The sequence below is a fragment of the Pongo abelii genome, chromosome 11, assembly GCF_028885655.2.
Source record: "Pongo abelii isolate AG06213 chromosome 11, NHGRI_mPonAbe1-v2.0_pri, whole genome shotgun sequence".
Taxonomy (NCBI): Eukaryota; Metazoa; Chordata; class Mammalia; order Primates; family Hominidae; genus Pongo; species Pongo abelii.
The window spans coordinates 92,765,820-92,793,179 of NC_071996.2; the positions used below are offsets into that span (position 1 = coordinate 92,765,820).

Below are 27,360 nucleotides of genomic sequence, written 5' to 3' on the forward strand. Positions count from 1 at the left end.
TTAAATACTTTAATGGTTCTAACTTTTTGCATTCCATGTTACATTAAACCTGTTCATATGATGAGTAGTTTTCTGTTAGGAAAAAAAAGAAATTGGAAAGCAGTATTTATAGTGTACTACATTTTATTATTTTTGGAGGACACTATATCAGAACTTATATTTAGCAAACACAAGTTCCTCTATAGCCTTCAGTAATTTCAGATGCAGTTCAAATCCTGGAGAGTATGTTGAGATGATTATACTGTGAAAGTAACATAAAGTTATTAAAAGTCTTTTTGTAAAATTAAGTATTAGACATTATACAGAGAAATCATGGACTGAATTAGAACAAGCTATTTATGTTCAAGCTTTTTTCTCATAGTAGATTTTTTTATTTTTATATTTCTTAATAGTGCTGTTGCACCTTTAAAATGTTAAAATATATTGTTAAACCTCCCAAAATAGCAATGATGTGTTACTATAAATCTCTTTGAACATTGAGTCCTACTTTGCTCTTAGCCTTTTTCTTTTAAGCATGCCTACTTTCATCATTCTTTATGTACTTTTTTGTAAAGAATTTGTCTGCTTAGAATTTAAACCTGACGATATTACCTTTATTTTTTTCACGTTAGAAACAATCATATTGCGCATAATACGAGAAGTACTATTGCTATTTTGATAACTTGGATTAGATAGTGTTCCCTCTTTTTATGAAGGTTTAACCTGCCAAGACATTCTTTGAATACTGATAATGTTGATGTTCTTGCCAGTATGGTTATGTTAGAAAGAGGTATTTTTCTTCTTTCATCACCATGTTCCTTGAAAGCATAGTGAATAATGACACAGCCAAAGGGAAATAATTTACAAGTGGATTCAGTGAGTTTATTTAAAGTAGATATTATTTGGAGAACTGCTAGAGCCATTCCTTAGATGAGCACTACAGTTTTCAGCTTTAGTTGTAATAACTGAATCCCTGTGAGGTCCTACTGTAAATATTTTTATTTATAAAGTAGTTATTTTGCAGAATTAACAGTTTTTCTCAATATGATAGTATCTGAAACCACTTTAGTATTCTTAGCTATTTCATAGGACAATGCGTAATTTCATAGACCACTAGTTCAGAACATAATGTGAAACGTATGATTTCAAATAAGGGCTACTCCTATATACATTATAATTGCTGATTTGTGTGCGTACTTGCTTTTCCAAAAATATTATTTGTGGTTTTAAGAATTGTTTTGATTGAATTTTGTTTTGATAATTAGAGGCCCACTGGTATTTGCAAAAGCTGAATTGGATGTCATTGATATAAGAAGATTTTAACTGTTACGAAAGAGAGACATGAATTAAAGAATGTTTTCCTTCCTATTCCCACTTCTATATCACATGAGCATTAAGGCTTATTGAGATGTTGGTTTTCAGTGTTGTTTTTGTTGTTGTTGTTTCTTTGTTTGTTTTGAGGTCTGTAAGAATGATGTCAGCTCCGAAGGGTTGAATATCTCTTAATTCAGTTAATCTGGGAAGATGCAGGTCCTTAACCAGGAACAGAGACCCAAAAAACTGGCCGTGGAGATCTGGTAGTGAGTGGTGGCTGAAGATTTGGTTTATAAGATGAAGATAAATAAGTGATGCCCTATAATATATATCCCCTGCAATCATGATATTCTCCATGGTCATTTTATCTTTCTCTACCTTTTACCTGATCATCTTGAATGTCCCAGGTTTGTTTCACCTGTGCTATGGGGAATCAAGGAAAAGTCTTTTGCCACATTTGGTCCAATGTTAAGGGTCAGCTCCCCTCCCCCAATCCCAGCCAGGAATGTGGAGTCAGTATAATCAGAGAGAGGTTCCAATTCAGGAGTGTGGCTCAAATGCCCCTTCCTTAGGAACAAATTATTCCAGTGCCAATCTGGAAAGTTTGGGTGTGTTTTGTTTTTGTTTCCTTTTTAATTAAAGAAGGCAGACATCTTTTCAGATATATTTCAAGATTAGCTTGGGGCTGATTATCAATATGGTTTGGTTTGGGGTCTTTTTTTTTTTTTTTCTACTTACAAATTAATGATGACTAAATTTATTAAATGGTTTTCACGTGTTCTTCTTTTGTTAAGAATTCTTTTACTTTTCACCTAAATTTTGTGAAATATAGAAAAGATGAAAGACATATAAGTCAAGTTTTAGTGTAGTTTTTTGTTTGTAAGCACTATTAGGAGTCTCTGAAGTCTTCCATTATCCCTCAATAGGACATTATTCCTCAGCTGCTCTCATTGTGTTTTCCACGTATTTCTGTTATGTCATTTTGCTTCAGTGGCAGTGATTTGCATTCTTTCTTTCCTATTTGACAGCCTTTTATAGGAGGGAGGGTGCATCTAGTTCGTCTATATTCCCCTTAATACTGAGTGCATAGTGCAGGATGGAATATTAAATTAATTAGGTAGTGTTAAAGCCAAAATAGTAAGTGTATGAAACACTAGTTTTAAACACTCTGGCCTCTCTCAGACCTTATTCATAGTATTTATTAATAAAATTCATTCTTTTGAATTCCTTGGTGACCTCTTGTGTATTTAGGGAGTGTATTTTCACTTGTATTCATGTATACAATTCTAGTCCATTGCCCTTCCTGGAAGCTAAGTCACTGATACATCTTCTTTAGAACTAATAAAGAATACTATAAAGACTGCATGGATGGGGCAGTTGAGGGGAAACACTTGATGGACAGTCTCTAAGAGCTGTCAATTTAATGTATTTTGTTGCTATTAACAGTCAAATAGAACAACATAATTGTTCGTTTACTGATCCTCTAACCAAATACATTTTATGTACTTATTATTAACCCAAACACACATTTCTCTATTCCAACACTGTAGATTTCTCTTCCAAACAATAATGCCCAGAGAATCCTGTAAAATGTAGCTTTTTGAGTTAGGCCAATGAAAGTCAATGACATGATCTCTAAGGCCCTTTTTAACTCTAAAACTCTTTGATTTTTAAGGATGTTTACATATGTATATCTTGAGCACTTCATTTCTTTCTTAGAAAATTGGAATTTCACATTTCTCTTACTTAGAAGTTCTACTGAGTTCATATATGAAATCATAAAATAATAAAAGGTAGAAAGTTCTGCAATAAACATGGTTATGCAGATCTCTTTGACATACTGATTTTCAACCTAAATGCCCATCAAATGATGAATGGATAAAGAAAATATCATGTGTAAACATTGGATATACAACAGAATGCCATTTAGCCATAAAACAGACTGAAATCCTGTCGTTTGCAGCAATATGGATGATCTTGGAGGACATTATGTTAAGTGAAATGAGCCAGGCACAGAGAGACAAATACCACATGATCTCACTTACATGTGGAATCTAAGAAAGTTGATTTCCTAGAAATAGAGAGCAGAATAGTTGTTACCAGAAGCTGGGGAGGGGAGGGAGAAGGAGGAAAGCTGGACGGGTTGGTCCATGGGGATAAAGTTATGGTTAGGAAAAATAAGTTTTGTGTTTTTTTTTTTTGAGACGGAGTCTCGCTCTGTCACCCAGGCTGGAGTGCAGTGGTGTGATCTTGGCTCACTGCAAGCTCCACCTCCCGGGTTCACACCATTCTCCTGCCTCAGTCTCCCAAATAGCTGGGACTGCAGGCACCTACCACCACGCCCGGCTAATTTTTTGTATTTTTAGTAGAGACGGGGTTTCACCGTATTAGCCAGGATGGTCTCGATCTCCTGACCTCGTGATCTGCCCACCTTGGCCTCCCAAAGTGCTGGGATTACAGGCATGAGCCACCGCGCCCGGCCCAGGAAGAATAAGTTCTTATATTCTGTCACACCATAGGGACACCATAGCAAATAACAATGTATTGTGTATTTCAAGATATCTAGAAGAGCTTTTGAATGTTGTCATCACAAAGAAATGAGAAATGTTTGAAATGATAGGGTAATTGCCCCAATTCGATCATTGTACTATGTATACATGCATTAAAACATCACATTGTACCTCATAAATGTGTAATTATTGTGTGTCAGTTATAAATTTAAAATCAAAAATGTTTTAAACACTCAATTGCAGAGTTCACTGGTAAATACTTCACTGTAATAAAGCATTTCTCACAATGTATCTCTGAAGAAACATTCTCAGATTTAGCTTTTCAACCTGTGTATGTAAACTCTTCACAGTGTCACAATGGTAAAATTAAAATAGTTAAAAATCATGCTGTAGATGAAAAAACTAGCTTATAGGGTTTACTGGTAAACATTAAGTTCACTGTAATAAATAAGCTCACAACGCATCTCTGAAGAAACGTGCCCAAACTTAGCTTTTCAACCTTTGTATATAAACTCTGCCATAAGTCGCAATGGTCAAAACCATAGTTAAAAAGCATGTTCTAAACACTTGATTACAGAGTTCACTTGATTGGTAAACAGTTCGATTCACTGTGAGAAAGCAGCTCAAAATGTGTCTCTGAAAAAAAAAAAAAAGGACGTAGAAGGATCCTTAGATCTTTACATCTGAAAAGACCACTGAAAATTTTTTTTGTCCTGCCTCAAATCTTTTAGTAAATAGTGTTTTTAATGTTTTTAATCCTGTCCACCTCCCCTTTTATCTTTATGTGACCCCAAGAGTTTTAGTGGATTGCCCAATGACTTAAACATTGAATATAGTAGAGGATGAACTACAGTTCACATATCTTAATTTTTAATGCATCATTCATCCTCACTTACTGTAGCTTCCTCCCACCAACTATACTCAGAGTATTGAGTAGGTGCTTTGGAAGGGTTGAGTGATGGCTTGCACTCTGAAGGAGGTTACAATGTAAATGAGGAGATAAGATGTGAAAGTGTATAAACATAACATAAATATACCGTAGACCTTGTCATTGCCCAAAACCACACTCACTCCATAATTTCACTGTTAACGTGTTCCTTCTTTAATCACTACCTGATGCCTCTCCATCTTATTCTCTTCAACAATCCTTAGACTCTGTTGGACCTGTGATCCATTGTTCCTACTGCTTTTTAACTGTTTCTTGTCCCCTGGTGTCCTTGGTTCTCTCCTTCCCCTGCTTAAATTTTGTGGTCCATCATTATCATCCTTCTCTTGGGCACTCTGTCAGGTTCTCTTGGTCCTTTCTCACTTAATTGTACTTGTTTGACTAACCAAATCCTGATTAAAGCCATCTGGTCATCATTTTGGTATCTGAGCCAGTATGTAGGGGAAGAAAACACACACCCATGCTGAATAGTGCCTCTGTAAATTCATGAGCACTAATCTTCATGCTGCCAGACAGTCATACTCCTGTTTTTCCAGTTAGCAAACCAGAAGCCTTAGGGTTATTCTTCGCTACTGATTCTCTCACACTCTAATCTGATTCCAGAGTAAATTCTGTAGGTCTACCTTTAAAATATATCTAGAATCTAACGACTTTTCACCGTGTCTGTGACTACCACTGTGGTCCAAGCCACCATTATCTATCACCTGGATTTTTGTAATAGTATCCTAATGGACTCTCCCTGCTTACTTCTTACCCTCTTCAGTGTATTTTCAGCTCAGTGATTCTGTAAAAATGTGAGTCAGATCATATAACTTGTGTTTAATTAGTTCCCATCTCATTCAGAGTAAAATCAAAGCCTTTATAAGCGGACTATGAATTCTCTATCGGGGTCAGTATATTTTTTTCTGTATAGAGTCAGATAGTAAATATGTTAGGGTTTTTAGGGCCGTATAGTTTCTCTTACAGCTATTCAGCTCTGTTGTTGTAGTGTGAATGTAGCTATAGACAATAATACTTTATTTACAAAAACAGGAAGGCCATGGGCTGTAGTTTGCTGACCTCTGTAGATCTGATGCCTCCATTAATCTTTATTTTCATTAATCTTTTTCCTTTTGCTCATTTTGCTTCAGTTGTTCCTGGAACCTGCAAGTCATGCTTCCAGCTCAGGACTGTCGCATTTGTAGTTTCTTTGCCTAGAACATTTTCCCTCAAGTAACTGGTTCAATCCTCATCTTTTAGGTCTTCACTTAAACTTTCTCCATGAGGCTTTCTTTAGCCTTCCTAAAATTGCAACCATTTCCCCTGTCCCCCCTCCCCCCACTTTCCTGCTTTATTTTTCTTGAACTTATCAGTATTTAATATGCTATATATTTTATTTATCTTGATTTATTCTCTCTCCTCCTCTAGAATATAATTTCCTTGAAGGGAAGGACTTTGGCTCTTTTTTCGCTGTTGTATCCCTAGTGCTTACAGTAGTGCCTCAAGTGGGTGCTCAAAAAACATGTCAAATGGATGAGGGCTGACAACAGGATCAAGGGCTGAGAACAGGAGCACTCCATTATGCTGGTGGCACCAGCCCAACTGGACTGTAAGCGTAGCCCTTAAAGCACCTGAGATCCAGAAGCAGGTGTATCAGTGGAGATTAAAGGTAACAAGTGGACAGAGAGACAGCAAAACAGCAAGTATTAGCTCTCATACTCTAGACACTTCCCACTCCTATTGGTTGGGAGACTTCTAGAAAGTCACCAAAAAGAGAGGGGTGAGCCTGGCCACTTGGTAGGTGGGTGTTACTCATTCAGTGGAGTAGGAACAACTCTGAACGTGATTTCATCTAGGACCCCCACGTGGTTGGGTTATAGGAAAATTTTGTTCCAGCAGAATTTGGTTATGTGGATAAAATGGTCAAGATTATTCTAAGTAGAGAAATAGTTTAAACATAAAATACGTAGGCAGGAGAGCACATTTAGAGGCAGTGAAGAAGTTTCTTTAAATGAGTTGGTATTTAATATGAGAGAATAGAGGACGATAAATCCAGCAATTTAAACTTTTTAAATGAGAAAATTGGAAGCCATTAAAAGTTTTTAAGTAGGGAATTGACATGATCAAGATGCTGCTATCTTTGAGAGTCAGTTTGGCAGTACTCTACAGGGAGGAGCTAGGGAGACCATAAACATTTAGGAAGCTGCTATAAATTGTAGGCTTTAAGGGCCTGAATTCAGACAAACACATTAGGTGTGAAAAGCACAAAGTGTCTATTTTCTTTTGTAGCTATTATGAGGAAGAATCAGTGGGACTAGCTGTGAGTAGAAAAGGACCAGAAAAGGTTTGAAGATAACTGATTTATTTAACTTATATGCCTAAGGAAATGATAATACTACATCCTTTTTTAACCCCTGAATGCACACATTTGAGTTTCTCCTATAATGTATTACCTTCATGAATTACACTGACATAATTTTGATTTTACTCTCAAAAGAAGCTTTTAGAAACAAAACTTTTAAGTGAAATTGTTACTGCACCAGTAGAGAGTTGTTAACTAGTCAATTCAGAGAGAAAAGCTAATTAACTCTAGGCTGGATAGTATTTATTTTTTTTAATTTTTTAATTTTTTTTTTTTTTAAGACAGAATCTTGCTCTGTTGCCCAGGCTGGAGTGCAGTGGCATCATCTCAACTCACTGCAACCTCCGCCTCCCAGGTTCAAGCAATTTCTGGCTAATTTTAGTATTTTTAGTAGAGATGGGGTTTCACCGTGTTGGCAAGGCTGGTCTCCAACTCCGGACCGCAAATGATCCTCCCGCCTTGGCCTCCCAATGGATGTTATTTGTTACCCTTAAAACTTGTTGCTTGTTTTGAAAAAAGGCCCAGAAGTAGAATAAAGAACCATATTGTTGAGATATTTGCCTGAACAAAATAGGGTGTATGGGAAGGGAAATAACATTGAGTAGGTACCAGGGAGCTAGCTGATGGGAGTGTTATAAGCTCAACATCTGTGCGTTTGGTCTTAATATGAAGGAGAATAACTTAAAAATCATGTAGAGGATGGAGTTGTAATGCAGAAGAGATGATTGGGATGGCTTCATTTTGAATGGAAAACAGAATGTAATCTAGAAGGGTGTTCTATTAAAATAGAGAGTAAAGGCTGAAATCAAATACTACTATGTTGTTACAAAGCAATAGTAGCTTGATTTGTGAGTAACCTTTTCTGTATAGTGAAATATGTTAGAAATGAGCAGTTGCCTCAGGGTTCAAAGACTGAAGAACTTATCAGCAAGGCTGACCAGAAGGGTTTTCTTTTTTTTTAATTGAGATGGAGTCTCTGTCGCCCAGGCTGGAATGCAGCGGCACAATCTCGGCTCATTGCAACCTCTGCCTCCTGGGTTCAAGCGATTCTCCTGCCTCAGCCTCCCGGGTAGCTGGGACTACAGGCGCGTGCCACCATGCCCAGCTAACTTTTTTGTATTTTTAGTAGAGACAGGGTTTCACTGTATTAGCCAGGATGGTCTTGATCTCCTGACCGTGTGAGCCACCACACCTGGTCGTGTTTTCTTTAAACAGTATTAAGAAGTACAGATAATATAGAGGCAGAGAAGAGAACTTCAAATATTGTCGTATTTACCTAACTTCAGTGCTGTTTGAAAGGTAGGTAGTGAACTTTAGAAGGCCAGTTATTGAAATATTTGTTACTTAAATAGTAGTCTCCTGTTCCTAAATCATTTTATTATGTATTTTAAATAATAAAATACAAAAATGGATACTACTGTATTGAACAACTCCTGAATATTATTACTAGTGTCAAGACCAACCATCTCCCTCTGCCAACTTTGTTCTTGAAAACAGAATGTTACACATTTTAATGTGGTGAGCCAAGAGAGTTCTAAAAGGTATGATTTTAAAATTCATCTCCAATGTCTAAAAACACACATTAACTTCTTTTTCTTCTTCCTTTTCTGTGTGAAATTTGAGTAAACTTACTGTTGATTTGCTTCTCATAGAATAGTGTTGACCTTTTCTCCTAGTTGCAGTGACCTGTATTTAAGTTAAAGCTTGAGCTGGCTAGTATAAGAAACAAAATTTGCTTTCCATTAGTTAGTTAAATATAGTTAATATAAGAAGTAAATTTATGGCCGGGTGCAGTGGCTCACGCCTGTATTCCCAGCACTTTGGGAGGCCGAGGCAGGTGGATCATGAGGTCAAGAGACCATCCTGGCCAACATGGTGAAACCCCGTCTCTACTAAAAATACAAAAATTAACTGGGCATGGTGGCACACACCTGTAGTCCTAGCTACTCGGGAGGCTGAGGCAGGAGAATTGCTTGAACCTGGGAGGCAGAGATTGCAGTGAGCTGAGATCACGCCATTGCACTCCAGCCTGGCGACAGAGTGAGACTCTGTCTCAAAAAAAAAAGTAAATTCATTTTCATTTGGGTAATTAAATATTTCATATATACCAACTGATACTTTTTCATTAGGCTTTGCTTATAAACTTTAAATGTTATAATGATATGATTATTTTTAAAAACCTGAACCCCCACTACTTCCCTGCTGGAAGAAACCATGCCTGTAGCAGCACTATGTGGGAGACTTGTCTTGATGGATGAGAATAATTCGTAATTAATCTTTTTTTCCTTTATTTGTTATAGAAAGTGCTTTAGATCTTCAAGATTTTTACTTTTGAGAAAAAAATTATAGAACTTTCAGAGACCACCACAATCTTCCTTTCATCCTTAGGAAGAACTTACTTAACTACATATCAATAAAATAGACTCTGGAGCATAGTTTCAAGTTCTGACCTTACATATTGCCGCTAACTGGCTTACATTACGTGTCGAGGCTTCAATTTCTGTCTCTTTAAAATGGAATAATAGTACCTACCTTACAGAGTAAGGTTTTTAAATGAGAGAAAGCATTCACAGCACAGTGCCTGCTCTGTAAGTACTCAGTAGAGGTTAATTGCTATTGTTATTGATGTGAATATTATTAAAATCTGATTAGATTCAAAAAGGATTATTAGAGGAAGTGGCCTTAAGACTGGTTCTTCGGAAAGACTATGTGGACAGAGGTATTCAAAGCAGGGAGAACAGCATGTGCAATGTCAGGGAGTCATCAGAGGTCAGAGAAAGCTTGTCTAAGAAATGAGATGAGGCTACAAAGCTTGCTTGGAGCCAGATTCTGAAGGACCTTGTGTATCTTACATGGGAATGTGTACTTCTTGTTGAAGTGACCAAAAGGGAACTAAATTGAGACATTTCAGTAGGAGACTAACAAAATAAGATAATTCTCATGGCAGTTGGAAGACGGACTAAATTATGTTTAATCGTTGTTAAGAATGTGGAAAATGATTCCGTTGTCTGGGAAGTTACACAAGGAATGGAGAAGAGGGTCTAGGCAAGAAAAATATTTCTGATGTAAATAAGATTTGATTACTTATTGGAAATAATCTTTCTTGTTTTTAAAGACTGCAAAGAAATGAGTCTCAACAATATCCCTTTGAAAGTTACGCAGAGATTAACTTTATACCTTTACATTTTTATTAATGTTTTATTCTATTTCATTTTATTTTTAGAAACAGGGTCTCATTCTGTTGCCCAGGCTTGAGTGCAGAGGCATGATCATAGCTCACTTCAGCCTCAAACTCCTGGGCTCAAGTGATCCTCCTACCTCAGCCTTCTGAGTAGCAAGGGACACAGGTGCATGCCACCATAACTGGCTAATTTTTTTATTTTTTGTAGAGACAAGGTCTCACTGTGTTGCCCAGGCTGGTCTTGAACTCCTGCCTCAGCCTCCCAAAGTGCTGGGATTACAGGCCTGAGCCAACATGCCCAGCTTATTATTTAATTTTTTAAAAGATCGTACCTTTACATGGTTGAAAACCCAAAAATGTATGAAAAGGTAAAATGAAAAAATTATTCTTATCTTTTTCTTTCATCTGCCTAGCTCCTATAAACCACCCCTTCTGTAGGTAAAATGTCTATTAATTTCTTTGCAACCTTCAGGAAAAATAATTATGCATGTTCTCTTTCAAGAAAAGAATATAAAATTAAATAAGAGTAAAAGTAAGAGATTTTAGAACTCATTTGTACTGCATAAATTTTACCAAGACATTCATTTTTGAAAGTTTGAGGCTGCTTAGCAATAATCAATTCATATTAATGTTTATTATGTCAGTAGAATGTGGTTTGTTCTTTTAACAATAGTATTGATACTGTGATGGAATAATCTATAATTTTATACTGAATTTAAAACATTCAGCAGTGTCTTAGTGGTAAGCTGCTATAGCTCATATTGTTCCTGTGTTGCCAATGTGGGAAAAAAAACCTTTTCAATATTGTGTTTGTGCCTCTGTACTTTTTGGAGTCAGAGTCAGTGCAAGTACATACGCAGGAGTAAATAATAATAGATATAGATCTAGTTATAGTAACCTGTAAGATCTTAGAAGTAAACTTCTGGTACTTAAGAAATTTGGCTGGGTATGGTGGCTCACACCTGTAATCCCAGCACTTTGGGAGCCCAAGGTGGGAGGATCGCTTGAGTCCAGGAGTTCAAGACCAGTCTAAGCAACATGGTGAAACCGTTTCTCTTTAAAACATACAAAAAAATTAGCTGGGCATGGTAGTGTGCACCTGTAGTCCCAGCTAATCGGGAGGCTGAGGCAGGAGAATCCCTGAGTCCAGGAGGCTGAGGCTGCTGTCAACTATGATCACACTACTGTACTCCAGCCTGGGTGACAGAATAAGACCCTGTCTCAAAAATAAAATAAAATAAAATAAAATTCATTGGTGCTGCTTCTTGTTTGGTGAAAGAAAAAAAAAATCCAAATATGGGTTTAGTACATCTATGCCTACAATTTGCAAGAATTTTGGTTGCAGTCTAGGCCAATAATGTATCCTCTTTATCTAGAAGGAGTTGACTTTGCTCAAGCAGTTTTCGCATTGTACTATTCACTTAACTATGCATCATCTGTGTGCAGCCTACATTTCTCTTTATCACACAAATTGCCTTTACAAACAATTGAGGTTTACTAATTAAATATTGAGTATTCTCATCTAACTTCATTTTCTTCAAGTAGCGTATGTCAGTGAGGTAGGAATTAGGGGCAAGATATATTTGGCTAACTTCAAACCTAAGATGGTGTGCATGTAATAATATATTTTTGAGGTGTTTTTGCACTGTCATCATACTGACTAGAGTCAGATTCTTAGTTGGCACATCCAGGTGCTCCAACTTTGTGTGACCTAGATAGAAAACATATGGAGGTTTGTGTGTATTTTTAGCACATGTTAAGCTTTCGGCCTAAGGGCAAGATTTACAAAAACCTTCAGGAAGTGAAAAGAAAATCTCTGTTTTTGAAAATAACATAGAATTGATGAAACGGTAGAGAAAGCAAACTGAATACTGTATTCTGGATTCCCAGTATTCCCAGTTTTTATTCATCACATTTTATAGTTTAGTTTTTTAATGATGGGTCCTGTTTTGAAAATGAATCTTAGTTGCTCAATGAGAAGATTTCACTTGTTGGCAGACCACTTTTATTTATTGCTAGCCCAAGTGTAACTAGTTCAGAAAATGCTCTTAAATTAGTCCCTCGATCTGATGCAATAAAAATTGCCTAGTGTGAAATAATGCTCCCAGACTCCTAGCATGTTTACTTTAAAGTAAAATCACATTGCATAGTTCTCATGTTTCATAGCTTTTTCTAGAACCCATTTCCTGAAGTGATCTTTTTACAGTTGTGTATACTAACTATTCAGCAGGTCAGGCAGTGAAATAGCATCCTTGCATTAATCAGCAGCTAAGATTTATATCTATAACTAAGGCATCTAATATAAACTAAAATAAACAAGATGATGTTTACATTAGTAACACCGCAGGCTTTTTAGCTATATTCAGTGCAGGAATTTTAAAACATTAGTTTTTTGAAATATTTCCTTGAATGCTTTATTTTAAAAATGTCAATATCAGAGAGTTAGCATTTCTTTAAAGAGGTACACTTTTTGTGAATAAGTTTGGTGTTGTTTTTTTCTCTTTTTAGGGAGGGGGTCTCTCTCTGTCACCCAAGCTGGAGTGCAGGGTGAGCCACTCCCACCTCAGCCTCCTGAGTAGCTGGGACTACAGGCATGTGCCACCATGCCCAGCTAATTTTTTAATTTTTTTTTTTATAGAAACAGGGTCACACTATGTTGCCCAGGCTGGTATTGAACTCCGGACCTCAAGTGATCCTCCCACCTTGGCCTTGTGAATAAGTTTTTATGGTTCAGCTATTCTTTGCCATAAGGAACTTCTGATGTGGAAAATATGAAGCAGGGGACATTTCATTTCCTATAATTGCAGATTATTCAGAACCTTATCTACTTCCTTTAATTTTGAACATTGTTCCTTAAATTATTAGCTGTTGGCTGGCCTAAAACTAGAGCCATAATAGCAGAAGCCAGTAGTTTGCCTTTCCAGAGTGCATGTGGACGCAAAGATTACAGTCTGGCAGTTCTTCAAAAAACATGGAGCTACCATGTGGCCCAGCAGTTCCACTCATAGGTCTATACCCAAGAGAAATGAAAACATAGTGCCAACACAAAAACATGAACATGCATGTTTATGGCAGCATCAGTTATAATAGCCAAAAAGAAACAACTCAAATGCTCATCAGCTCATAAAAGGATAATTCAACTGTGTTATCTACAATGGAATATTATTCAGCCATTTAAAAGGAATGAAGTACTGATATAAATAAACTTGAAAAGGTTATGCTAAGTGAAAGAATCCAGTCAAAGACTGTATATTGTATGATTCCATTTATATGAAATATCCTAAGTGGGCAAATTTTATATAGAGAGAAGATAGATTAGTGATTGCAAAGGGATAGGAGTCACTGATGATGGATATAGGATTTCTTTTTGGACTGATAAAATTGTTCAAAGATTAAATCATGCTGTTGGTTGCACAGCTCTGTGAATAATCCAAAAACCATTGAATTATAAATTTAAAGTGGGTGAATTGTAGAGTATATGAATTATACCTTAAACTGTTATGTTAAGAGGAAAGAAAAGCAAAGATTGGTTTGGATTTCCTTAAGTCAAGTAGTAGACAAAAAGTGTAATTTTAACAGGTATGGTGGTGTGACAACTAGCAGCCTTCTCTCTAAAAACAGCTAGTTTTCAGCTCTACTGGGGTTACTTTTCCCTAGGGAAAAAAAAAATGTGTTTATTTGCTCATTCCTTTAACAAGTAAGTATTTAGTGGGCCTTACTAGGTGTCTGGTACTGTTCTTGGTACCAGAGACTCAACACTCAACACTGAACAAGCTGAAGTCATCATCTTCCTGCCACCAATCCTGCTCTTCTGAGTTTCTTATCTTGTTGAGTGTTACTACCACCATTCCAGTTTCCCAGGTCAGAAATCTGGGAGGCATTCTTGATTCTTCTCTTTTTATTCCCTCTCCACATGGAGTCAGTCATCAAGCCCATTTCGTACCATTTAGCCTGTCCCTGTTTTCTCTTTTCCTCCTACCAGAGTGCTGGTTCTGTTAACACAGCCCAGTAATTCTCAGCTGCAGTGTATTAATACTAGTAAAGTACCAAAGTTTGCAAATGGTTTATCTTAAAAAGCAAACGAAAAAAAACCTAAGGGAATAATCCTGTCAGCGTCAGTTTCACTGACTTGCATTCCACTGAACTTTTGCAAGAGGAAGAGAAAGCTGTAGCATGATAGCTAGTATATTAGGAATTAATTACACATAGTCCTCAGGTCACTTATCGGAATATTTTTTGAATGTGAACTTTCAGTTTTGCATGTCTTTTGTAAAAGTTGAGAGTCTCTGAGGTGGAGGAATACAATACAATCACTTTTTTTTTTTTTTTGAGACAGTCTCTTTCTCTGTTGCCCACGTTGGAGTGCAGTAGCGCGATCTCAGCTCACTGCAACCTCCGTCTCCTGGGTTCAGGTGATTCTCATGCCTTAGCCTCCCGAGTAGCTGGGATTATGGGTACCCGCCACCATGCCTGGATAATTTTTTTATTTTTAGTAGAGTTGGGGTTTCACCATGCTGGCCAGCTGGTCTTGGACTCCTGACCTCAAGTGATCCACCCGCCTCGGCCTCCCAAAGTGCTGGGATTATAGGCACGAGCCACCACACCTGGCCTTATGATCACATTTTATAAAAATCATATTGCTATAGTTTCAGTTCTCACTAAATCACTCTTGCCAAAGATCTTTTTCTAATATCTATCTCTGATCATGGTATTTTCCCAATTAGATTTATCCAGTGACTCTACATTGCACGTAAGGGAAACTATAAACCCCTTTGCACGATGTGCCGGGTCATTCATGATTTAGCCCCTATCTGTCTAGTTTCATCTCTAGCAAGGCATTCTCTCTATATGTTGATGATTTGGCATGTACTATCCTATTTGTCAGGAAGGCACTTCTTGTGATTTGTCTTAGAGACAAACTCCTGTCAAGTCTGATTGTACTTGTGGCTTCTCTGTGCAACTGACTAGGTTTCTTCTACGATGCTCCCACTGTGCTATGTAATAGTAGTTTTTATAATGTATTATAATTATTTTAAGATTCTGATTTCTTTTTATATTTTTAGCTCCTTTAGAGCTGGGACCTTGTCCTTTTATCTTTATATTCCCAGATTTTAGTATGGAATCTGGAACAAAATTGATGCTCAATACGTATTTATTGAACAAACTCAAAATTAGTTACTTTAAAATTTTTAATTTAACCAAAGTATTTTATGTTATAATATGAGATGAAATTAAGGGATTAAAATATGCTTATGGTGACTCTACATCCCATTTCCTGGAGCAATTCCAAATTTAGTCTACTTCATTGGCCTTGAAATATAATTAACAAAATATACCATAATTTTGTTTAGAAATGCAATATACACATTGAACCTATACCTTAAATTTAAAATTATATACAATTTATTTTTATACTTTGATTTCATATACTTGTTAAAAGAAAAACTTTAGATAAACTAAATTTAACAGTGTTTATTTGAGCAAATAACAGTTTACAAATCAGGCAGCCCCCAGAACCAGAGTAATTTCAGAGCAACTCCAGGGCTGCTGCATGTTCAGATGTTATTTCTGGACAAAAAAAAATGAAAGTGATGGACAGAAAACGAAAGTGAGGTGCAGAAACAGCTGGATTGGTTATAACTTAGTGTTTGCCTTATTTGAACACAGTTTGAACAGTTGGCTGCCTGTGATTGGCCGAAACTTTGTGATTGGTACAAGAGTAGGTTACAGCCTGTTGACACGTCCATTTAGGTTACATTTCACTATGTATGGAGAAACTTATAGGCCAAACGTAAAATATACAAGGAGGCAACTTTAGGCTAAACTTAATTTAACATACTTTATGTCTTTTTTTCTTATACAGGTCATTTTGAAAGCAATAATAGTGAAAAGTTGAAATTTAGGATGGAGAAATACCTGAATTATTTTTTAGCTCTGCTATTTTGCTGTGCATTATGATACTAATTATTGCATATCTGTATGAAAATGAATGCAAATTTTTGAGAATGTGTAAATCCTTAGGTATAAGGATCTGCATAATATGATTAAGGTTGTTACCAAGAACTATGTTCTCAAAAATATTCTGACTTTAGGATGCTAGAATAGTAGCTTTCAATCTTTTTGGACTTTACTATTCTAATGTGCTTTTTTTGAGTTGAGAACCCCAGTGTACTCCTTGCCCTCCTTCTAAAAGCAGATTATTTATCTGAATAGGATAAAAATAATTTTGTTTTGTCTTCACTGGTGCCCTCAATTGGAGATTACATAGCGTATCACAAGGCCATGGGGGAGAAAAATGCATTTGTCAGTCAGACCCTTTACTTTTTGAGAATTCCCAATTAGAGTCTGGAGTTGGTTCTAAATTGTTGTTGTCATTGACTAGACAGGGAAGGAATATTGGCAAAGTAAAAGGAGTGAATGTTTAGAGCCAGAAAGATCAGATATTGGTTCCATGACCTACTATTTTTGTTTCTTTGGGTGTAACAATTTCTTTGAGTTTCAGTTTCGTCATCTGTAAAATGAGATAATAATACCTACCTGAAATGATTGTGAAAATAAACAGTAGTTTCTAGAACATTAGTACCTAACAAAGAATAAGGTTTTCATAAATTTCAGCTCTTATCTGATTGGTATCAGTACAACTCTAGGAATAGGTAAAAGATCTTCCTGTTACACTAAATATTGAGTTATTTGTCTTATTGAGTAGTTGTTACACTATCTCTGCTTTCTCAAGCGGGTTGCTGTTTGAGACTCTAAAAACAAAGTGGTTTGCAGATGGCACAGATCAACAAGCAGAGTCATTGATTATTGTCACCTTGTCCAGGAGAGTGCATTCCTTCATTTCTATTCCTGATGTGCCGATTAGAGAACATGAGTCTGTTTACTTCACCTTTCATCTTATTATACGTAATATCATTACCACTACTTCCTGACTACATAGATTCCTGGTTATGGTTAAGGAGTTCCTTTGGCCAGAATCCTTTGGTCCAGTCTCCTCTCTCTTTCTCTGTTATAGACTTCTGCCTCTTTTAGACTGCAGGAAAACAAGACTCTCCCAAGAGTGTGCTGGACATCATTGGTTTTCAAATGGTTAAACAATGCAACTTCACACATGTAGAATGGGAAGCAGAATTTTATTACTCAGTTTCATTAGCTTGGTTCACTGAAAACCTTTCTTCAGTGAACCAAGCTAATGAAACTGAGTAATAAAATTCTGCTATTTTATACTTCCTCCATAATCATCAAATATTTAAATCACTGTTATTTTGCTTTCAACAAAAGACCTCCTTTCTGCATTTTAGAACAAAGGGGAGCTTTCTCAGCCTCCAGCCACTGAGTCTCCAAACCTACTTGCTAATGTACCCATTCTTCCCCTTCAGTTTCCTGGTCAAATGTGTCCTATTCCTGCCTTGTTATTTCCCTGTCTGCTTGCATTTCCCAGCCAGACTTTCTGAAACACTTGTTTCAGAAAAGTTCTTTTTTTTATATCCTCCCCACAGTCACTATCCAAATTGGTTCCGTTTACTTCTCTTGATTGCTGTTTAGCCAGCCACGTCTGTTCCTACCATACTCACTCAACATTGGAAACATATGATGACGACTTTCTTCAAAACGTCCTTATTCTGTGTACCACACTTTGCTGCTGCTCTTTCTGCCTCTGTGACCACTCCTTATAGGTTCCTCTTCTTCCTCTGCCTGCCCTTTTAATGCTGATATTGATGTTTTCTCCCAAGCCCTTTGCACAGTTTCCTCCAGACTTAGGAATTGCTAAGTGAATTTGTTTAATTCTACCTGTACTGATGATTTCTCAAGGGATTTGACTATAATTGGACCTTCTTGAACTGAAGAAATTGCAGTATGTCAAATCTGATTATGTACTTCACAGCCAAACCTTGGTCTAGGCTCTCTGGACCATGATTCTCTTAAAATCTACCCCATGTTGACCTAAAAGGAAGAAGCTGAGGCAGAATTAATATTGGGAGTTTATTTGAACCAGTGTTGAGGACAGCTGCCTCAGACACACTTCCAAATTACCTTGAGGAGTACTCCATTAGGCTTCTGTTACAAGCAGGTTTTTAAACGCAAAAAGGGAGACAAAGAGTGAGTTGATAGAGTTGTTTGTCAGGAATTTTGATTAGTAATTAGCTATACATCGTTGAGCTATAGGGCATGGATTATGGTGTCTGGTGTGTGGCATTGTTAGGTCAGTGGCTACTTGTGGCAGTAGCAAGCAGTATTTTCAATAAATACTTAGCTCAAGGGGGGAAATTACTATCATTTTAATGCCTCTCTGGGCCTGATAATTTAAAAGGGCTCACATTTTTCAGATACAAAGTATTTGTGTGTATATATATATATACATATGTGTGTGTGTATATATATATTTTTTTCTTATTTTCTTTTTTTAAGACAGAGTCGCGCTCTGTCACCCAGGCTGGAGTGCAGTGGCGTGATCTCGCCTCACTGCAACCTCTGCCTCCCCAGTTCAAATGATTCTCCTGCCTCAGCCTCCCGAGTAGCTGGGATTATAAGGGCATGCCACCACACCCAGCTGATTTTTGTATTTTTAGTAGAGACAGGGTTTCACCGTATTGGCCAGGCTGTTCTCGAACTCCTGACCTCAAGTAATCCGCCTGCCTCAGCTTCCCACAGTGCTGGGATTACAGGTGTGAGTCACTGCAACCAACCTATTGTTTCTCTCATCTCCAACGTACTTGCAGTGAAAAAATCCAGCCTCATTATTCAGCTTTTATGCTTATAGATTCAGTTAACATTTTGTGAATTGTCTATTTCAAAGGTACAAAGGTAATTTTAAATTATGATTTAATTAAGAATGCTTTTTCTGAGATTTTTATACCTGTTGGACTGTTTATATAAATCCTATAACATAGCTGATCATCCTCAGTAAAATAGTAATACCTTACTTGAAGCAGCAGTTTGTTTTTAAATATACACAGAAGTCTATATTTTGAATGTGAGGATTAGAGGTGGAGAGAGAATCAGTATTTAGTGAAACCGTTTTATGCCAGGCACAGGCATATGTGCTTGTCTACATATGGATTTTTGTCTTCCAACAACTCTGAGACATCTTGTAAAGAGGAGAAAACCAAGGTAAAGGGAAGTTAAATAGATTGTACACTGCAACATATACAGCTTCTAAAATTCAGAACCAGAGTTTCTTCTGTCAGACCTCATAGCTCATGAATCTCTTCTAAGTGATACTGAAATTTTAAGCTGAGGATGAATGCCAAATATAGGAATAAAATACTGACTTCTTGAGTTTAGTGAATCTAAATTGTACTAAAAGTTATCTGTATCATTTTTGTCCCTAGGCAGTTATTTGGCAGAAAAGCAGAGTATCAGATCACAAGATGGCTCTCATGTCAGTTCTGGGGACTGCTGTTATGAGCAATATGGAATCCTTTCAGTACCACTCTGAAGAATCTCAGGTATACTGCAAAAATGTTCTCAGATAATTCTGATTTACTAATGAAGCTGTTCACATATTTCCCTTTAGGGGAGTTACAGTGGCAAGAGGTTAGTCTTTTAATATTTTAATCAAATATGTGTGTAAGGTAAAAGAGACAATACAGAGCTTATGTTAAACCTCTTTCCCCAGCCCTGCTTCCCTTTTTATCTTTTCTGTTTGTTGCTTACATTGATTTTCAAAAAAATCATGTTCAATTTAGAATCTTTTCTGTTTACTTTCTACTATAAAAGAAAAATAGTTGGCTGGGCATGGTGACTCACGCCTGTAATTCCAGCACTTTGGAAGTCCAGGGCAGGTGGATGACCTGAGGTCAGGACTTCAAGACCAGCCTGGCCAACATGGTGAAACCCTGTCTCTACTAAAAATACAAAAATTAGCCAGGTGTGGTGGCACATGCCTGTAATCCCAGCTACTCGGGAGGTTAAGGCAGAATAATCACTTGAACCCAGGAGGCAGAGGTTGCAGTGAGCCGAGATTGCGCCATTGCACTCCAGCCTGGGTGACAGAGTGAGATTCCATCTCAAAAAAAAAAAAAAAAAAGAACCGTTTTTCCCCCCCTTTCCCATTCCAAATATGTACTTAAACTTTTTCTTGATCTATCAGTTTAGATAGTACTTTTTTACTCCCTAATACTGGATGACATTCTTAATTCAAACTTTTCTTCTTACTCCTTCCTCTTTCAATCATATCAGCAATAGTTTTATATTATCAAGCTTAATTATATATATAAATTTTTTCTTCTTTTTCTTTTTGAGACAGAGTCTCACTCTGTCACCCAGGCTGGAGTGCAGTGGTGGGATCTCAGCCCACTGCAGCCTCCATCTCCTGGGTTCAAGTGATTCTCATGCCTCAGCCTTCCTAGTAGCTAGAATTATAGAGGTATGCCACCACACCCAGCTAATTTTTGTATTTTTAGTGGAGACAGCATTTCACTATGTTGCCCAGGCTGGTCTCTATCCTCTGACCTCAGGTGATCTGCCTGCCTCAACCTCCCAAAGTGCTGGGATTATAGGCGTGAGCCACCACGCCCGGCCTCATATTTTCTTACGTAGCCATTTTTTAAGTCTTCTATCTTTTATCTGAAGATTGATTCTGAAAGTTGAAAACTTGTATGGACTATAAAACAATCTTCGTTAAAAGCCCAGTATTGTAGTAGGATTACATTTTACCTCTAGAGATCCATTGTTATATCTCTTATGCCATGCAAATGAGAATATTCCTAGAGCACTGATTAAATGGAATCTCTGTTCTTGTACTCCCTCAGTTGCTCAAAATTTATCATGTTTTTCTTTGCTTAATAAATGGACTATCTTACGTAGTTTTTCGCTTTTTCTGGGATTTTCAAAAGTTTTTTTTTAATGAAAAAGTTTTCTTCATCATGTTAGCAATAAAATCCAACTCTTAGTCATCCTAGCTGTAGTTGGTAATCCATTTCATTACATCTTTTTGAAGTCATTGTTCTTAGACCCCACTTATTTCTTATTCGGATCATATCTTAGGCCTTCTGCACAACTCTCATCTTCAGATATCTTTTTATAGGAATGATGGTTGGTTCAATTATTACCGGTATGTCATGCCTTCCTCTTTCTTGGCACTCATACTCATTTTTCTTTTTTTTTCTTTTTGAGATGGAGTCTCGCTTTATCACCCAGGCTGAAGTGCAGTAGCGCAGTCTTTGCACACTGCAACTTCTGCCTCCGAGGTTCAAACGATTCTCCTGCCTCAGCCTCCTAAGTAGCTGGGACTACAGCCACAACACCCAGCTAATTTTTCTATTTTTAATAGAGATGGGGTCTTACCATGTTGGCCAGGCTGGTCTCAAACTCCTGACCTCAAGTGATCTGCCCACCCCAGCCTCCCAAAGTGCTAGGATTACAGGCGTGAGCCACTGCATCTGGCCCCATACTCATTTTTCTGAGGCATATCTTTAAGTAACTTCCACAGAAAGAGGGGACATGAGAGGTAATTTTTCATGTCTGTGGCTGGGCGTGGTGGGTCACACCTGTCCCAACACTTTGGGTGGCTGAGGCACTTGAGGCCAGAAGCTCAAGACCAGCCTGGGCAACATAGTAAGACCCTGTCTCTAAAAATAAAAATACAAAAATTGGCCTGGTGTGGTGGCTCACACCTGTAATCCCAGCACTTTGGGAAGCCAAGGCGGGTGGATCACCTGAGGTCAGGAGTTTGAGACCAGCCTGGCCAACATGGCGAAATCCCATCTCTACTAAAAATACAGAAATTAGCTGGGTATGGTGGCAGGTGCCTGTAATCCCAGCTACTTGGGAGGCTGAGGCAGGAGAATTGCTTGAACCCAGGAGGCAGAAGTTGCAGTGTGCAAAGACTGCGCTACTGCACTTCAGCCTGGGTGATAAAGCGAGACGCCATCTCAAAAAGAAAAAAAAAAAACTAGTCAAGCATGGTAGTACATGCCTGTAGTCCCAGCTACTAGGGAGGCTGAGGTGGGAGGATCCCTTGAGCCCAAAAGTTAAAGGTTACAGTGAGCTATGATCATGCCACTGCACTCCAGCCTCGGCCAGAAAGAGACTGTGTCTCAAAACAAACAAATTTTAAAAATAAGTCCAAATTTTCATGCCTGAGAATGATTTTATCTTGCACTTTCTCTTGTTGATAGTCTGACAGACATAGACTTTTGGATTGAAATTAATTTTTGAGGTCTTGAGTATTTTTTTACTATCTATTTTTGCTAATGGGAAACAATGCGTTCCACTTATTTTTTTTCTTTTTTTTTTTCCCGAGATAGTCTCTTGCTCTGTCACCCAGGCTGGAGTGCAGTGGCACAATCCCGGGTTCAAGTGATTCTACCTCAGCCTCCTGAGTAGCTGGGATTGCAGGTGCACACCACCACATCCGACTAATTTTTGTATTTTTAATAGAGATGGGGTTTCACCATGTTGATCAGGCTGGTCTTGAACTCCTGACCTCATGATCCACCCGCCTCGGCCCCCCAAAGCGCCCATTTCTTTTTTCTAGATGATATGTTTTCTTCTATTTGAAAGTTCTTAGGATCTGTCCTTTATCCTTACAAGGATGTGTCTAAGTGTGTGTCTTTTATTATTTGTTTATTGTGCTGAGCATTTGATGTGGATCTTTTGAATCTGAAAGCTCATTTCTTTCTCAGCCCCAGGTTATATACTTCCATCCATTATCACTTCGATAATTTTTATTTTTTATGAACCTCCCTATTGTTATTAAGACCTCCTGTTAATTTTCTCCTATTGTTTTTTCTCAGGTTTCCCATCTTTAATTTTTTCCATAAGTTTTGAGAGATCTGGTTTTTAAACCTTCTATGGATTTTTTTTTATTTTAAAATTTATGTTTAATTTCCAAGAGTATTTTTTATTGCTTTTTCATACGTACTGTTTTATGGATACAAAACTTGGGTCTCTCTAAAGATAATTGTTTTTGTTTTTAAATTATTTGTTCCTTTAATAATTTCTGTTTATTAGGAGGTCAGTTTTGTTTTACTTGTCAGGTCTTTTTCCTTCAGTCCTCTAATTCACTTGTCTTTCTCCATGAATAGGAAATCTAATTGGGAACAGGGTGTTTGTGGCTGGGCTTATTGACTGTCAGGTTCCACTTGAGTGTTGAGTAATTAAGGTCCTAATTCTGTTCCTGGAGTTGTGCTAAGCAGTTGGCTTCTTTTCTTCTCCCATTTTTTTTCATAATTTGTTGAAACCTCTTCTGCTACTATGTCCCTTCCCATTCTCTTTGTAGTATTGAGTTCTTAATTATTGCTTATCATTTTATTAAAATCTTGGATGGAAGCTTGTACTCAGGTAATGCTTGGGATTTTCTTTGCCGGGGGACAATTCAGGCCAACCTTAGTGGCTACCTACAGTGTTGGCCATGATGTGACATGGGTCCTATTTTTCAGAGCTCCCTAAAGAGTTGTTTTCTAGTTTTGACACACTCCATTGCTACTTCAAACTGGTTACGGTCGCTGACTTGGGATGGCAAGGGTACTGTCTGAATTCTGCTGGATTCCTCGTAGCTTCGTGGTACTTTGTTGCCTACAGTGTAACCCAGGCAGCTTATGGCAGGAGATCTAGACTTGATACCTTTACCGGCATGCCCTGGATATTCTAGCTATCATAATTTAGTCTGAAGACTAGCAGTGTTGGCATCACCTGGAAGCTTATTGAAAATAAAGAATCCTGGGCTTCATCCCAGATCGACTGAATCAGAATCTGCATTTTAACAAGGTCCCCAGGTGCACATTCAAGTGTGAAAAGCACTGATCTAGACTTTGGTCAGCTATGATTTCATGAGTGAATGAGACTATCGCATGAATCAGTCCTGTACTTGGAAATCTTTTCCTCCCATCTGTTTTGAGATGTGTTGCCAGATCTGTGCTTGCCCATTGAATTTTTATTTTCAATGGGCAAGCACAGATAGAATTGCATAAAGACTCCTAGTAATCCATCATAGATATGAGAATTTTTGCTGCACCTCTATGTGGTTTTTTTTTCATGGTGGATTGAGGGAATTTGGCAAGCATGTGTTAGTGTTCCAGTTCCATGGGCTGTCAGAATGATAAACTTTTGAGTGTCTCTCTGGTGAGAGTGATCATCTAACCAAATCCCTCTTCTGTTATTGCACTGTGTTGTATTTATGTTGCCACCAGCTACCCATTATCACTCCATTCTTTCTGGACTTGTATGGTTGAAAGAGAATGGTCCTATATCACAGTTTCTTTGAGCCCTTTCTCCATCCCTGGCCAAAAGCAATCTTAAGTTGTTTTCCACTGCCAGTTAGTGGTTGTCCTCATTCACCTCACTTCTGTCCCCATTATATGCCTTTAAGTTGTGCAACTTGGCCACCAAGGCCTCTTGACTAGTCTGGGATGACAGTGCCATTGGCCGTTAGGAACCTTGGATGTGGAGAATCTTTATATATCTCTTCTCATAACGTGAGGGTACCTTTTTTTTTTTTTTTTTCCGTCTATAGGGACCCCACATGGGAAGAACTAATTATTGGTGGTGATCTCAACAGGGCCACTGCTCTGGTGGCTTTTGTGAGACATTTCCCATCGTGACTTTGTGGGCTTGATGGAGCTCCTGAAGTTATCCTTTTTGACATCTGTCTTCTTTTTGACATTTCCATCTCTGCATTACTTTATGCTAAGTTCTGAATAAATTCCTCATCATTGCCTGATTTTAATTCCCAAAACTATATATTTTGTTTTTAGGATTTACAATTTATTTGTTTTCATATTCTTCTCTTCTAAACTTGATTTATAGCTACCAATTCTAATTTCTTTACCTTTTTTTAAGTGTACGCTACTTTTCTTTTTTAAAAAGCACGTTACATATACTAATAATTTCAAAGTCCTTTTCATATTGCTCTGTCGTTTCTACTTTCTTGAGACAAAATTATCTAATTCTCTGATATTTTATATGCTTTGAAAATTTAATTTCAAAATCATCTTGAATGCAGGTTTATTGTTTTTGTTGCTTTGTTTTTGCTTTCCCCAACTTCCACTTCCTTCCCATAGTTTGGCAGATAATTCACTCGCCGGCCCCAATTCGACACCAGGTATCATATTAGTAATTCATGCCTCATCCTGCCAAGCTTTTACAGGCCCCTTTTCTTGCCAGTTTGGCTTAGCCTTGTTCTTGGTTTGGAGTTGTTTCTGTTCTTTCTTGTGACTCTGGCAAGCAGCTCCAGACAGTGGCTACAGTATTATTAAATTTTTTTTTTTTTTTGGAGAAGAGGTGCTATATGAGCCCCCTTTTTTAAATGGAAAGACAGATTTCAGTCCCCTGTCTTGAGTGGGGTGTTTTCAGTCCTTATTTCTGTACCGCAATTTAATTTCCAGCTGACACATCTTGTTTCTGATCCTAGACCACATAGGACATTTGACTTTAGCCGTCACTCCCTGTTAAATGTTTTGCAGTCATAACATCTTTAACTACTTTTATGTGGGTGGCCTTTTGAAAATTTGTATTTTATCTATCACTGTTATATATTTTCAGTTGGAATGGCGGAGAAGGGGATTTCACATGAACTTGTTTCACTGTCCGGACCAAAAGTACTTAAATTACTACTGTAAAAATGTAACTTCATGGTGTTGTGGAGGTTTACTGAAAGAGGAGAAGGATTAGTGTTAGGAGACCAGCCAGGGTTACATCAATATAATCAGGGTTAAGAAGAGGAAATGGGTTTGACAGACTGGGTAGCTGGCAGAGCCCTTATCATAGTAAAGGAGTATAGGAGGAGCTAGCAGGATAGAAGTAGGATGAAATATTTTACCAAGTTTTGAATGTGATGAGATTGAGAATATTTTTGTGACAGCCAGTTGAAGATGGTAAGCACTGGGGAGTGAAAGAAATAGCAGCTATACAGCTATATCTTAGCATCACTGGTGTATGGGTAGTTGTTGAAACTATAGGTGTGAATAAAATTAGGAAGAGTAACTAGAGAGCAAGAAAAAGGGGCCTGATAATGGAACTTGGGGACCATCATCATTTATACGGGGTAAGGAAAAGGAGAGAAACCAGCAAACCAGAATGAAGAGGAGGCATCAGAGAGGAAGCAGGAAGACCAAAGGAGAAGGATGAAACAGATTCATTTAGTGAGACACTTCCCAGATGAGAGAATTGTGAGGGTGTCAGGCTGCAGGGAGTCAAATAAGAGAAGGGCTGCGTAGTGTCCCTTGGAGTTGGTTATTGAAGTAGAAGCCTGCTTATACGGGATTAGAGATGAAGGGAAGAGAGGGGTGGACCATAGTTGAGAAGCAATTGGGGAGGAGAGGTATTTGTATTTTGCCTTCAATTTTTGTTATGCTTTTTAGGAAATTGATGAATACACTTGGGTACAGAATTTTGTAAAGTCTTATCTAATTTTCAATTTTGTTGTACTGATTTGGTGTCTCGAGTTATTTTTCCATGAACTGGCCTGATTTTCACTTTTTACAGCATTTTATGAGTCTACTGTTTTATTTTACTTTGCCATGTAACTTAAACATAGTTTGTTCTTAAGATTATCCTAAACCATTTTTAAAGCTCAGTATCTAGAATAGTAATTATTAAGTGGCCAACCAAGATAGTGTGAAAGGAAGTCACTAGCAATATTACATATTTCTTCTTCATTTTATTCTTTATTCTTATCCTCTCAGGGCAGACTTTTTTTAAAGTCACAAACCCAGTAAGTCTTTCAGAAGCCAAACAGGTTCTCCCTGATGCCCAGCAGGTGCTTTAAGAAGGGTCTCATGTTACCTGGTAAATTATACAACCATTTTTAAATGCTATGAAGTTTTGCAGTTAATTAAGTAGTATCATTTTATAATGGATTATACAGATTAATTTATTTTTTCAAATTGGCACAATTTGGCATTGTGACAATAATGCACTTAGTGTTCTAAAACTGGTAATCCATCTCCTTAAACACTTATTTCCAAGGGCAGGGATAGCCATAGACATAGGTGGCAGCTTACAGGCTATGTTAATAAGGAGCCCCACGGTTCCTGCTTAACTAAAAATAGTACCCCCAGTGACTTGCTTATTTTTCTCAACTAAGCTAAAATTTTACTATGAGTGTTCCTTGACAGATTAATAACACATCTAGTTCTAGTTGTTT

General features: G+C 37.5%; 1 protein-coding gene across 36 annotated transcripts in view; it reads left to right on the forward strand.

Moving 5' to 3' along the window:
* Positions 1-27,360, forward strand: part of PMS1 (PMS1 homolog 1, mismatch repair system component) — a 111,946-nt gene that overhangs the window by 40,799 nt on the left and 43,787 nt on the right. For 26 of the 36 annotated variants that reach the window (XM_054548657.2, XM_054548661.2, XM_054548663.2 and 23 more), the window contains 1 exon segment: positions 19,604-19,720. The exons of the other annotated variants lie outside the window; for them this stretch is intronic. In XM_054548657.2, coding sequence (XP_054404632.1) covers positions 19,604-19,720 — 117 coding nt within the window. 36 annotated transcript variants of the gene reach the window in all.